This window comes from Propithecus coquereli, unplaced genomic scaffold (genome assembly GCF_000956105.1).
Source record: "Propithecus coquereli isolate 6110/MARCELLA unplaced genomic scaffold, Pcoq_1.0 Scaffold84, whole genome shotgun sequence".
Classification (NCBI taxonomy): Eukaryota; Metazoa; Chordata; class Mammalia; order Primates; family Indriidae; genus Propithecus; species Propithecus coquereli.
Window position 1 is genome coordinate 158,896 of NW_012154618.1, and position 15,596 is coordinate 174,491.

The window sequence follows — 15,596 nt, forward strand, 5'->3', positions numbered from 1 at the left end:
TGATGTCTTGATACAGGCATACAATGCGTATTAATCGAATCAGGTTAATTGGGGCATCCATCACCTCAAGCATTTATCCTTTCTTTGTGTTAGGAACATTCCAATTCCACCCTTTTAGTTATTTTAAAGTATACCCTAATTTATTGTTGATTATAGTCACTTTGTTGTGCTATATCAAACATTCTCTCTAACTATCTAACTATACTTTTGCAGCTATTAACCATCCCCACTGTATCCCCTCTTCCCCACTACTCTTCCCAGCCTCTGGTAATCATCATTCTACTCTCTGTCTCCATGAGATCAATTGTTTTAACAGTTAGCTCCAACATGTGAGTGAGAACACGTGAGATTTGTCTTTCTGTGCTTGACTTATTTCACTTAACATAATGTTCTTCATTCTTTTGGTGGCTATATAGTGTTCCATTATGTATGTATACCACAATTTCTTTGTCTATTCATCCATTGATGGGCACTTAGGTTGATTCCATATCTTGGCTATTGTGAATAGTGCTGCAATAAACATGGAATGCAGATACCTTTTCGATTTCCTTTCTTTTGGATATACACCTTAGCAGTGGGATTGCTGGGTCACATGGTAGTTCTATTTTTAGTTTTTTGAGGACCTTCTATACTGTTCTCCATAGTGGCTGCACTAATTTATATTCCCACCAACAGTGTATCAGGGTCCCCTTTCTCCACATCCTGGCCAGCATTCATTATTGCTTATCTTTTTGATAAAAATCATTTTAATTGGGGTAAGGTGATATCTCATTGTAGTTTTGATTTGCATTTCTCTTGCCAAATAAAAATAGAAGTTCAATTTGAATTTCAGATAAACACTATGTTTTAGTATAAATATGTCACATATCCATTGTTTGTGGGAAATATTTATTGTTTATCTGAAATTCAAATTTAACTGGGCAGCTTAGATTTGATCTGGCAATATCACTCTGTGTACCTGTGTTCCTTATCATGCAGCTCCCTGGCTTTATCCCTCGTTCTCATAATGATTTGAATTCAGCCGTCTTAGCCCTTCTCGAAAGGATTGGGCCGTGAATCTCCCCCAGCTCCACATAAATATGTTTTCTTACCTGCCACTGCTCCCAGCAGCAGTGAAAATGTCCAGAGTAGCAGCATCTACACAAAGTTAGAAACATGATTGAGTCTGGCTTAAAAAGTTTTTTAAAAGATTGGCATAATTCAAGTTCATTTAGACCTCTGGGGGAAAATGAGTAGATTCTGGTAAATCGGGCCTGGAAATCGTGTTCCGTACTCACCGTGGCAGTTCTGTCAGGTTCCGCACACAACCAGCTAGCACTGAAAGGTCCTTTTATAGGCAAACCTTATCTTTTTGAGCAGTATTATGGAAAAGTGGCATGACAAGAGAGAAAGTTCCAAGGATATATTTCTAATTTTAATCATAGGTAAACCAAAGTTGACAGAGCAGGCAAGTAGGTAAAGTTTCCCACAGTACTTGTGGGAAGATGAGAGAAAGGTAGATAAGTGAGTATGTAATCCTCAGAATCACCATAATTTCCATGTAGTGAAGGTTCTAGTCTTCCTGCCCCTTTCTTAGTTTACATGGGCATGTGTGAAACTAAGTTGTTTTCACAGACTTGATGACTACAGTCTTGAAAATAAATACTAAGAACTTACCAACTCATGCAGTTTGTGTGTAACTTTGCCTTACCCTCACATACAGTGAAACAGAAACAAGCCTTCAAGATACTTCATGTCTTCCTACAAAGCAGCTGACATTTTATTTTGATAGTCCAAAAACTAATTTATTTCTCGATGACAAAATGAAGGAAAGAATAAATAAGCTAACAAAAGGAATTGGAGATACTACCGAGAGTATAGAGGTAGAATCAGTGACCCCACCATCAGATGAAATTATGAATAAGACAGAAAAATACAATTCAACTTGGAAAAAATAATCTAGGGAAAATAATCTGAAAGAAAAATGTTTGATAGAAAAGAACTGGGATGTTTTTATGATAAATTACTTACAATAAATTCTTAAAAGACTGCAACATAATACCAGAATTTTAAGAGACCAGAACCATTTATCCTGACAATGCGATAGATATAGGTTGAATGACATGAAATTGCCACATTCATAGGTCAAAAGTGGTAAAAAATAATTCAGTCCCCTGGCAAAGTCTACAGGTACAGAAACAAAACAAGAAAATTATTTGTGTACATAAAAAGTTTGTGAAAGTTTGGCAAGGGAAATGTTAAAATAAAGACAGAAGGCAGAAGGGGCAAGGCAGGAATTCCCTGGGTGGGAGACATGGGGAATTCCCGCCCAATCCTTCATTTCTCAGCCTTTTGTTCCCTTCTCAGGGAGTCTCCTTCAACCATGATTAAGTTGGTTCCCTTAGAACTTCCCTCACTTGAGACCCATCACCATGATTTATGGGTCATGTCATAAACACAGAGAAGGCTGGAATTCTCTGGGTCTTGTGGTCACATCTTAGCATCTAGCCCAGTGCTTGGTACATATCAGGCCATCAGCACTTCCCTATTGAATGAATGAACAAACAAATGAGGGAATGAATAAGAAAAGCAATTTATTTTGTATAATTGCTACAGTAACCACTACCTCTACAATCTCACAGTAAAGATCTGTGAAGCCTCTTTTACTTGAAACAAGCAAAAAAACAAAAACAAAAACAAAAACTATCCAGAAGCTTCTAAGAACTGAAGTCTTGCACCTCTGTAGTATTTAGTCATGGTAATCCTATATTGACTCTATGATCATATTCTATGGGAACCAATCTTCACTCTGGTTTTACCATGAAGTAATTTATATTTTGTGAATTAGCAAATAATCTACATGAAATTTATAAGTTGGAATGTAGATAGCACAAAAATGTAATCCATAATTAGGGTGACCTGTTTAATATAGGCTATATAATTAGAACCAAGAGTCCCCAATTTTGAAAAGACTAGAGTCTTTGGGGAGTTATTTTGTAAACTAAAATAGGTTCAAATTTTAGAATGTTTCAGGGAGATTCAATTTCTCCAGTTTATAAAAACTAACAAGGGAATGGTACATAATCAGCAGTCTATCATGTCAGATCTGGATGAATGATTAAACCCAATTCTGTTGAACTCTTTAGCTGGGTTGTAAAATTTCATAAACGATATTGTTTCGTTGAGACTACTAATGTGCAATCTAGAAATGTCTGTATTGTATGTGGCAGAGTTGCTAGCGTGTTTATACAGGACATTGCATAGACTCTATTCCCCAACTTCCATTGCAGGAAGATGGGGCCAGGTGACCAACCTCTGGCCAATGAGATGTGAGTGCATAGATGTGCACCAGTTCCAGTTCTGTTCATAAAAACCCACACATGGTCCTGCATGTTCTGTCCCTTCTGTGGCTTGATGCAGACAAACACAAAACCTTAAAGGCCATGTGTTGAATCTGACAGAACCACAAGATGGAAAGAGCCTTCATAGAGGAAAGCCACCCACCGATTATTTTAAATTGTACGTGAGCAAGAAATAAATTTTGTTACTTTAAGCCCTGAAATTTGAGTATATCGCAGTTAGCACTACCATAACAAATGGAGATTATTTACAGACTGTTTCTCCTACTTCCATGAACAGTTTGGGTACCAAATGCTGGGCTGTACATTTCACCATGAAATTTGGATGGTACTTAGACATAACATAAATACTTGGACAGATTTTTTCTAATACTTGGTTTTTAAAAACTTCTTTCTTGCCATTTCCCAAATTTTAAAAAGCAATTGTTCAAGTCTTCACTTCATTTTTGCAGCATTTTATTTTTTAATGGTCATTTTTCAATTCAGTCCCTGGTGGTGACCATTGTTTCACAGGTAATATGAAGCCATATGATACCCAGGGTTTAGTGAAAATTCACCCAATGTTGCCTAGGCCCCCAGATACTATTTAGTGAAGTTGGAGCAGCTCAATGTTCTGGGTACATAGGAGACTCTCAAAGGCCAGAATTGGAGTGGAGCTACCTCTCAAACCCTGCTTTCCACCAGCCTCTGTTGCTCCCTACATCTCAGGATTGCAGATTTGAAGGTAAGACTTTTTGATGGTGATGGAGCCTTGACAGTCCTCACCTAGATACCTCATGACATTGAAAGCCAAGATAGGCTCTCATCGAGAAATAATTCCATCTGCCCTAGATTTATCAGAGCATTGCATAACATTGATTCAACTTTGACTCTGAAACCTGGGACATTTAGAATAACAATGCCAAACTCGTAAGCTTCCAATCAAGTAGTTATATTGGCAGAGAAGTTAAATATTGATTTAAGTTTAGGCTCTGATCTTGGCAACCTTGTGATAATAAACTCCAAGTGAGAAAAAAAAGGGCCTGGAGCACCTGTGTGGCCAGATGTCCAGCCTGTTAGCCAAACAAGGTCTCATTTACTTAACCTTCTGAGAGCCCGGCCTGCTTCCACTTATCTCACTCAGCCTCTTGCCAGGGCCCTCAAAGGGAAGGAGGATGTGCTGTCCTGAGCCTCCCAAAATTCCCTGAGTAGAAAAATCCTGTGAATATCTGGGGGTTGTTATTGCTTCACATCTTCCAGAGCAACCACCCTGCCAAATGTGAGGGGATGTAGCTCATCAAGACCCCAAACATGTAATTATAGTCAACCTGCCTCTGTTATGCGTGAAGATGGTTTACGTTGTGGAATTGAATAACAAGCATACCTGTGTGTCTTAGTCTGTTTTGTGTTGTTATGACAGAATATCTGAGACAGGGTAATTTATAAAGAAAAGAAGTTTATTTGGCTCATAATTCTGGAGGTTGGGACATTCATGATCATGTGACCCATGTGGTGAGGTCTCATACTGCTTCAACTCATGGTCGAAAGTGAAAGCGGAAACAGGCGTGTGGTAAAAGAAGAAACAGGAGGAAAAACAACTCACTCTCATTGCAACTAATGCAGTCCCTCCAAAGGGAGAACTCACTCCTGAGAGAAGGCATTAATCTATTCATGAGGGACATGCACCCATGACCCAAGCACTTTCCTCTTGGCGCCTCCTCTCAACACTGCAACAGTGGTAATCAAATTTCAGCGTGAGTTTTGCATCCAAACCATTGCAATCTCTAAAATTTTATAGAATTAATGATCGTTTTCCACATTTCTTAAGTTTTTGCATTTAATCTTCCAATGAGCCTGTTGAAGGATTAGCTATTTTCTTATGAAGACAATGAGATGCAGATACTTTGAGCAACTTGCCCAGGGAAACACATTTGGTAAGCGACAGAGCTAAGACTAGAGGAACAAGTTCTTTTACCTGCCCCACCTGGTTTGCTTGTGTCCATCTACAGAAGGCTATGTTCTCCTGGGCTGTGTTCGCCTAGCATTGATCTAAAATATGGCCAAGGATGAGTACAGCTGGCTGTATTATGTGTGTAAAAATGAGTATCTGCTTTCCAAAACAAATTTATACAAGTATTTTTTGGATAGTTTATTTTTTGTTTTATTTGTATTTTTTCCCTACCAATAATGCAGCAAATGGCAATTTTATTCAGTAGAAATACAACTTTTGTCATATTGAATATGACAATCATTTCTTTCCCAGGTCATCACAGTAGCCTTCTAACTGCTGCCTTTGCCCTCAGACTCTCACCTTGTTTTTTTTTGTCTTCTGCATCCTGTCAGACAGACAGTTCTAAAATGCAGACTGGGAGATTCCAGTTCCAACTGGTTGACTAGAGACATCAGACACCCCTCCCTTCCAGAAAGAAGAATCAACATTTTGAATTGACAATCATATCTTGAATAGAATATCTAGGAAAGAACACCAGAGTCTAAAGTAGAACTCATGGGAAACTCCTGAGGCACAGAGGAGAGGGAAATAACTTTCTAAGCATGTGAGCCACTACCTTTCCTTCTTTGAGCAAGTTTGAGTTGAAGCTTTTGGTTCATGCAAGTGAAAGCATCCTAAATGATTTTATGATCCTTAGAACAAGTCTTCATGTGTTGATCAACTTGCATATATTTTGGTAAAACATGGAATGAATGGTATTTTCAATTTTTCATGTTTTCATACCCCTATGCTTTTGCCTATGTAGTTCCTTCTCTCTGGAGTGTCCTTCCCACCATGTCATCTTGGCAATTCCCTACTCATCTTTTAAGACCTAACACACAAATACCCCTTTCTCTTTTAGGATATTATTGTTTGGACAGGGCCTGATTTTAAATACCTGATGCTAGTGGATTCATTCATTGTTCCCACTAGCGTGATGGTTGTTAAAAAAATATTTATTTGCTCTTCTACTATATACCAGGCATGTGCCAGGCACACACAAAGTGCCACCCCCTTAAGGAGTTTACAAATCAGATATACAGAGAAGCGAGCCAGCAATTACCATATGGAGAGGAAAGTGTTCAGATAGGAAAGGTCTTGGGTGCAGTGGACATATAATATGGGAGCCCCAAATCAAGTCTTAGGGGGTGAGGAAAGACTTCCTGGAAGAATTGATGTCTACACAGAGATGTAAGAACAAGTAGGAGTTACACAGACAGGAAGACAGGGAAAAGATCATCCCAGGAAGAGGAAGAGTTTGTGTCAGCCTCCAGCAGCATCAGAAATCAGGGCCCTCTTGGGAGAGAGGTCAGACTGTACTGTTCCAGAAGGAGCGTGGTGAGAGATGAGGCTGGAGTCCAAGGTGACAACCAGACCAAGAGGGACCTGGCAAGGCTCACTAAGGATGGTAGATTCTGCCTTGGGGACCACTGGGAGAATGTTTGTTTGATTTGTGCTTTGGAAGGATCGAAGGCATTGAAGAGAAGTGACGGGTCTGGAGGACCCCACTGGGAGAAGGAAGACCAGTTTGGAAGTTTCGGACCTGTTCAGTCCTCATCTCCTTGTTTGTCATCTCTCCTGCAATATCTGGTTAGGAGCAGACACAGAACTTAAAGATGATGGAAAAAGCAGCAACTGTTGGTACTTTGTTTATGGCCCTACCAAGAGGGGATCATTTTGGATCTGGACGTCTGCTTAAGTGATCAGAATGACATCAGCAATATTAATAATGGACATGATGACAGCATCATGTAAACAATATTTCCAAGCTCAAATTTGTAGCAAAATTCAACAATCATTTGTGATTCTCCAGACCAACTCCAAATTTTAGATTTTTATCAACATATACAAAGGATTTATTGCAGTTGGACAATGATGATAAAAGAAAGGAATGTATTTCATTACCATTAGATTTTATTAGCAGTAAGACTCAGTGGTCAAATGACAGCAGCCTCCTCACATGGAGTAAGGGTGAGCAGAACGTCCTCCCTCACAGTTTCTTCACTACAGAAGTGGAACCTGTGGAGCAAAAACAACAAAAAGTCACCTCTTCCTGGCACACATCTGGAGTCTTGAGCATGAGGAGAGCCTCTGCTCCCACCTCAGTCTGAGCAAGGACACACCCCGTGTCTGAGATTGGACAATGGCTGAGAGAAGACCTCTTCTGTTTAAAGAGCTGCATTCTCATTTTCAATTTTGTTTTATGCTTGTGCAATAGCTGAGAGGAGCTGTCAATGACACCTCAAAGAACAGGAATGGCTGTTACCAAACACTTTGCACATGTCTACTAATGCAACTGAGGAAGAGCAGGGTCACTAGCATGAAAACTGGTAAAAAATTCCAAGGTGCTATTGTTAAGTTGGCTAACCATTCTTATTTTAATTCAATATTTGAAAATAATTGACTAGTTTTTCTCAGTAAGGCTGAATAATACTTAGGATGCTTTGGAGATAGTTTTCTTTAGTAAAATATTTTAGCATATGTAAAACAGCTGAAACACAAAACGTGCTCAGAAAATGCTTTTTTCCCTTTCGTGTTCACTTTCTCCATATGTTCTGATGACTGGCAGCATTGAAAATAGGAAATTAAAAATTAATACCAATATCAATAAAGGACCCAAGAAATGACGGCCACCCAGTCTCTATATATTACTAAAATTGAACTGAATTTGTTTTGCAGTAGTAAAGAACTTGCTGGAGTAAAACTTCCTGCATAGAACTTCTGGCATAGTACCTTCATTTAATTATCTTAAAATCAGGATAATAAAAATACCTTCCTCATAGGGTATATATTTTTATTTTAACAGCTTTATTGAGCTTTAATTTACCTAGAATAAACTGCACATATTTAAAGTGCTAACTTTTCTCACACACGCAACACACATACACCTCTGAAACCATCACAAAAATCAAGATTGTAGACGTATCTATCACCCCCAAATTTTCTTCCTGCGTCTTTGTAATTCCTTCTTCCCACCCCTCCAATCTTCTCTCCCCCAGGCAATCGCTGGTCTGCTGACACTACTGAGTAGTTTGAATTGTTTAGAGTTTTATATGAATGGAATCTAAGGTCTAGACTCTTTTGCCTAGTTTCCATATTCAGTATAATTATTTTGAGATTCATCCATGTTGTTGCATATATCACTAGTCATTCCTTGTGCTGCTGAGTAGCATTCAATTGTGTGGATACACCACAGTTTGTTTATCCATTCCCCTATTGGTGGACATTTGGGTTGTTTCCAGTTCTTGGCTATTAAAATAAAAGCTGTTATGGCCGGGCGCGGTGGCTCACGCCTGTAATCCTAGCACTCTGGGAGGCCGAGGCCAGCAGATTGTTTGAGCTCAGGAGTTCAAGACCAGTCTGAGCAAGACCCCGTCTCTACTAAAAATAGAAAGAAATTAATCAGACAACTAAAAATATATAGAAAAAATTAGCTGGGCATGGTGGCGCATGCCTGTAGTCCCAGCTACTCGGGAGGCTGAGGCAGAAGGATTGCTTGAGCCCAGGAGCCTGAGATTGCTGTGAGCTAGGCTGACGCCATGGCACTCTAGCCCGGGCAACAGAGTGAGACTCTGTCTCAAAAAAAAAAAAAAAAAAAATTTCTAAAATAAAAGCTGTTATGACTATTCAGTATATAACTTTGTAAGCACATATGCTTTCTTAACTCTTTGGTAAATGTCTAAGAGTGAATGGTTGAATCAAATCATAGGTAGGTGTATATCTGTTTTTTTTATTTTTTTATTTTTTGAGACAGGATCTTGCTCTATTGCCCAGGCTGGAGTACAATCATAACCATAGCTCACTGAAACCTTCAACTCCTGGGCTCAAGCTAATCCTCCTGCCTCAGCCTCCCAAGTAGCCAGGATTACAGGTCTGTGCCACCACAGGTGGCTAATGTTTTTGTAGAGATGGGGTCTCACTGTTGCCCAGGCCGGTCTCTAACTCCTGGCCTCAAATGATCCTCCCATCTCAGCCTCCCAAAGTGCTGGGATTATAGGTGTGAGTATGTCTGGCTTTTTAAAAAACTGCCAAACTGCTTTCCAAACTGGTTGTAACATTTTATATTCCCATCAGCAGTGTATGGGAGTTCAAGATTTTTCATATCCTCAACAGTGCTTGATATTGACAAACTTCTTAATTTTTCTTAATTTTAGCCATTTAAATAGGTTTATGATGGTATCTCATTCTGGTTTTAATTTACATTTTCCTAATGACTAACAGTATATCTTTTTCTGTTCTTTCATCTTGTGAAATTTATTTGTGTTTTTTATTTAAAGTGAGGAGCAAATGACATGGTGACAGAAGCAGCACAGTGCTTGCTTTGGAATTTGGATTAATACTCAAACATGCTTGGGCTAATATGGGATTATCATGATTATCCTTAGTTCACTTTTCTGGTAGTTCCCCATCATAAACATCCTTTGGCTCCCACACACTCCAGTCCTGGTTAGAGCTAAGGATTGACCTCCTGGACCTTTGTGTTCTGTGTCATTAAAAGAAAACCAATGACACCGAACAGCCTATTTCTGTTCCTTCATAAATTAAATGTGTTCCTGACAAATTAAGTGACAATTTAGTAGCTCAAGAAGTTTGGGGAAGATGGACACATTAAGCATGCACATAGTACAGGGCCCAGCTGCCAAATGAAACATTCTTTTCACCTTACGATCATAAAGCTGGGTTCTCACTCTAACGCTTAATTTGTATCAGACAGCACAACATTTATCTACAAATCTGTGAAAGGTGTTTTCCTGAAGTTCTACACTTTCCCCTAAAGGAACAAAAGGCCCTGGGAAGCAACTGTGACTGGGGAGTGGGTGAGCCACCATCGGAGGTTTAACTTAAAGTAGACTTTTAGTAGCAACAGAATTATAAATCTCTTTGGATTTTCGTTACTTACAGTTTTCCATCATTTGTTTCCACTGTGATCTTGGATGCTCCCACTTTGGGTAGAGTTAGGTTGATCACGTTGTTGTACCAAATAAATTTCACCTTCTGCAAGTCCCCAACGTCCACATCTGAGTCAAACTCAGCGGAATGAGTATCCTCTGGTTTGAGAGAGCCCCTTAGAAGTAAAGAAGTTAACAAAAACATACATGAGCATATTTAAACATACATATAAATAAACATACATATAATCTCATACACATGTATTTATTTCTAAAATCAGCTTACATTGCATCTCTAGCTAAGTTGATTGGTACTCCATTTGTCATTCTAATGTATTAAATAAATTCAGACATGTATGTTAACTCAGAGCTAGTCCATTTGCCATCAATGACTCATATTACTTTAAAGTCACCTTTACCATAATCAAACTTTAAACACGTTTAGTCACAATCATTCCACAATTTAATAGGTGATGACATCATTATATTATCTTTTACCATCTGTTTTGTGGGCAGAATAACTATTTACTGATTATAAATCAGATGCTAGGCATCAATGTAAACATTAATAGTTTTCTCAGGAAATAGCATGAAAAAAATCAGAAACCAAATTCTGAATAGCAATAAGATGCAAGTGTGACAAAATTTGTCTCTTTTTATTATACATAACAGTACTTGACTCCCATACAGTAATGAATAAACAAACTCTTACGTTGATAACATATGTTATACATACACAGTATTCCAACATTGAAGAAGCTTAGAGTGATATATTACTCACTTGAAAATTTCATACTGCCTAGAGTTTCCTTTATCTCCAAACAAAGAAACCAGCACGTGTCCTGTAACCTTTTTTCCAGACAGTGTGACAGTTACCCCATACCTCCAACCTGCAAGGGGAAAAAATTTGCAAAATGTCACCTTGTAGAGGAGAGACACTGAAAACAGGATAATTTGGATCCCCCTATTGCTGAATTTTGAATAATTTATATATTATATTGGTAATTTTTCTAATAAAATAGTCATAGATATTCCACATTCCTTTATCTAAATATTCAGGGGATAGACATTGGGTAGCAGGGGCTGTGCAGAATTTTTCCAAAATCAATAGATGATTTTTTTCAAGCCAAAGGACTAAGTAATACATTTTGCTTCCAATTTTCAACCTAACAGTTTATTCTTGAATGTTACAAGAACTTTATATTCAAAGGTGGTGTTAAAATAGTAGTAGGTGTTATTTTCTTCAGTTTATTTTCATAGATGACCAAATTTTAGACTAATGTAATCTTTTTGTTTATCTAAAGTTATTTTAAAAATTCTATAATTCAACTTTTTTTTTGGCCATTGGAAATATATTAATTTATGAAAACCAAAAGAATGTTCCCTTGGTACTAGCCAATAGTGAACTGCCAATTTTTGCCATTTAGAGGTAGTCTGGGCAAATTGGATAGGGGAGGAAATTTGTCTTTAGCTTTACTATACAGTTAACCCATTAACTTCTATCCCAATAGTTTTGTTTTTCTATTATCCAGAAAAGAAACCTGAAGCCTGTCCCAACCCTCACCATCCCTACATCCTCTAATTCCCACCACCCATGGAATCTACAATCCTAAATAGCTCTTGAATCTGCCAACTTCTTTCCATTCCTACAACCTCTGTCATCGCTTTCTCCTGCATAACTTTCTGCTTGTAAAAACCTCAGAATTTTGCCCAGTGAACTCTTTTGACTGACTACAAAGAAGCCGGGGCTGAGTAAGTCTTCTGAATTCAGCATCAGAATCAAATGTAAATAATTTTATTTTTATATCATTAAGAGTTCAGGCTCCAAACTGTATTCTGCCACCCTAATTAGCCATGATTACCTTGAGCCTAGCATAGAGCATTTTTCCATACTGGGGAGGAGTGTTTAAAGCTTTTATATAGAAAAGCAATTTCATACATTTTCAGTGGACCTGATAAAATACATAGCATTCAGAATATAAGGTAAAGAAAATAGAAACTTACGGGCAAAATTACTGGCTTCACCAGTGTTTAGATAAAATACCTGGCCCAGTTCGTTTGCTTTTCCAGGAAATGTATCAGCATAATGGCCCATCTGTGGGCAGCCTTCACTTGGACAGGGGAAGCACTTGTTCTAGTGAAAACAAACAAATGGTGAATGAGGATGCCTGTCTTTTAAGAGTGTACCATTTTTTTCTCCTACATGTTGCAATTCAAATATTCTAAAGCCAATTCTGTTCTGATAGTAAAAGGGATATGCAAAATAGGATTTATTAGGAGGAAAATAGGCTCAAATGTCAGGCTTTTTCCAATAATTCGTTTAGCTCACATTTAGCATATTAAGACCTGAGGGATTCAGATCCCAGAATTCTCTCAGTATGGAGAGAAAATGCCCCAGTTGACCTGTGGTTTAACCTTGAGGCTGATATCTGGAGGAGACAGAAATAGCATAGGAAAATGTCTTCTTTTTCTGGACCAAGGAATTGTGGGAAGAAGAGATGGAGAGGAAGGAGCAGATTCCCACAAGCGTCCCAATTCCCACTGTGAGGGGCGAGGCTACTCCACAGTCCAGGCAAGTGGTGCACTCCTGGGTCAATGGACCCAATGATGGGCTCAGCACAGTCTCAGTGGTTGTGTTGAACAAAAGCCAGGGGGAGCCAGGCAGGAAGAAATGGCCAAAGTTCTCTGAGGGCATTGCTGGAGCCAGAAGAGTAGCTGAGCCCCAGACCTCGTCTCTAAATGCTAGCAGTGTGCCCATCAATAAGGCAGAAGGGATACTGCCCAGAGTCCAAAGCTTCCATCAGACCCTGGGTGAATGGACCCCCAAGTTGTTCCCTCTTCTGAACACACACGGACCATCATCAGCAAGATCACCTGGCCCTAGGACTGACTTGGAGAGAAGACAGAAGTTCCAAAGGGGGAGAAATCTTTAAGACTGAGACTTTTTTTTTCATTTTTCTCTTCTTGTAGAGCTGGGATGTCACTATGTTGCCCAGGCTGGTCTCAAGCTCCCAGCCTCAAGCAATCCTACTTCCTTGGCCTCCCAAAGTGCTGGGATTACAGGCATGAGTTACCGTGCCTGGCCCTATTTTCTTATAAAAGTGCTGAGTATCACTTAAGAGAACTGTATATTATTGAATCAGTCTAAGTTTTAACTGGATGAGACCTAAAGGTTTTTAGTTTGTTTCTTTTTTTTTTTCCTCATTACCTAGTGTTGGGTATCAGGGAAGAAGATAAAAATGAAGTTAAAACAAAGAAAGAGCAGGAGGCTCCTGTTTTAACTTATATGCAAGCAATAGTATGAATAAAATTTGTACCCCCTCTCCCATAATAGTTAACATTTGTTGAATGCTAATTATTATATTTTTGGCTCTGGGCTAAGCAATTAACATATCTGTTTTCATTAAGTCCTCCCACCAAATATGTTGAGTCTACCACTTTTATTTATATATGTAGATGATGAAATTTCCTTAGAGAAGTGTTTTGCCTAAAATCATTCAGCTATTTAGTGGTGAAACCAGAATTCAAGTACTCCCTTTTACTCACTAAAGTGTTTCTCCTTGGTAGTTATGATTTTACCTGGCACATTTGTCACTGAAAATTTTCTTCATTAAATGGCATTGTTTTCAAATTTTGATCTGAATAATTTATGGTGAAAAGAAAAGCCAATTTTATAAAAAACAATAGACAATAGATATGTCATATTTGGAATCGCATGTGAGAACCCAACTGAAATATCAAGAGGATACCAAATAAGATGAAAACTCAAAAAAATCTTGGCAATTATGAGATTGTACAAAAATGTCCACATGTCCATACTTATATAGTTTAAAATTCAGCACTTAAGAAATTTTTTCCATATTCATCAGCATTCTATAGACATAGCTCAGATTTCCATAGACTGGTTATTTTTTGTTTGTTTATTTAGAATTATTTCTAAAACAAGTTTGAACACTCACCTGATGTGTACAGAAATGATAGAGGCAAAAGTAGACATGGGACATTTCCATTTACAAGCCCATTTCTCTGAAGTCCTCAAATTTATCCCTATTATTAATAAAACACATATCTACGATTAAAGATATATGTAAGTAGGAAAGTATAAACCATTCATTGAATGATGTCATGCACAGGAAATCACACCAGTCATGAGAAGTGACAGTCAAAATTTTTTAAGTGGATGGTGGAGTTTACTTACTTCAGTGAAAGCACTGTAAGAGGAACAAGGGAATCCAGCAAAGCCATTAGGGTTGCTGATGCTGTCAGTATAATACTTGTAGCTTCTTAAGTGATTACAGGCCACAAAGTCACGAGTTCCTTTGAAGTCAGACATGATTATACATCAATAACAGATTTTATTTTTCCAAGTTAATGTCATAATCAGAATATAGTTGAATGGATTTTTCTAATTAGTGTGAACTCACACATGTCACAGAGTAAGTTACGAAGTATATTTATGATTTGCGATACAATCAGAAGGACTCTTTAAGACTAGAATAGGTAGCATTATAGCTAAACGAAATGAAAAATAACTTTAGAAGGAAAAGAGTGGTTTACATAGATATCAGTGTAACTTAGGAAGGTATTCCCTGAATTGGATTCTTGGAAAGTTGCCTGCAAATACGCTTTCTTTCCCACAGTCTCCTCATGGCCACTTTTCCCAATGAAAACCTACATCTCAGGGATACAATTAAAAGTCCTTTGTTATATAAAATCTGCGAACCATACAATTCCAAAGTATTTTGTAAGTTTAGTAAAACCTGACACAAACTTTGTCCCAAGAAAATATCTTTGTACTCGTAATAATTTTACCTTCCCAGATCCCGTCTATGTCAACAATCTGAGAGAGAATGTTCTTATCACACCCGGGCATTTCTAGTCCTCCATTTGGAAAGAAATCTAGGTGGCCCACAATTTGGCTCGTTCCAAAACCTGAAGAATTTTTAAAATAAAGGAAGGCTTATGTTAATGTTTAAACTCAAGACACTATAAAACCCTCTAGGGGGACAGTTGAGGAACTCACCCAGATTGGGGATTAGGGGAGCAGCATCCGTGTGAATTACATCCACAAACTGGGCATCGCTGGGATCCAGTCGGACTATCTCAGGTGTACCCTCAAAGTAAGGTTCGGCTGGATCCAACCCTAAAGTAAATAGGATGTGTCATTAATTATCTGTCAGTGTTCATGCACAATTACCTTTCTTCATTACAGTTACAGTCCTGAGTGCAAGTATTGGCTGTAATCATGCATTATGCCTGGACACAGAGACTGGCCTCCATCTCCTGGATTCAAATGATCCTTCTGCCTCAGCCTACTGAGTAGCTGGGACTACATACACACCACCATGCCTGGCAGCTTTCACTGTTTTGACCAACCTGTGATGCGTCCAATGGCCCCAT

At 38.4% G+C, this 15,596-nt stretch overlaps 1 protein-coding gene across 1 annotated transcript in view; it reads right to left on the minus strand.

Moving 5' to 3' along the window:
* Positions 1-15,596, minus strand: part of PNLIP (pancreatic lipase) — a 27,346-nt gene that overhangs the window by 2,781 nt on the left and 8,969 nt on the right. The window contains exons 6-12 of the mRNA XM_012663872.1: positions 15,573-15,596; positions 15,220-15,339; positions 15,009-15,128; positions 14,395-14,513; positions 12,201-12,330; positions 10,978-11,086; positions 10,208-10,372 (exon numbers count right to left, since the gene is read on the minus strand). Coding sequence (XP_012519326.1) covers positions 10,208-10,372; positions 10,978-11,086; positions 12,201-12,330; positions 14,395-14,513; positions 15,009-15,128; positions 15,220-15,339; positions 15,573-15,596 — 787 coding nt within the window. The remainder of the gene's footprint in view (positions 1-10,207; positions 10,373-10,977; positions 11,087-12,200; positions 12,331-14,394; positions 14,514-15,008; positions 15,129-15,219; positions 15,340-15,572) is intronic.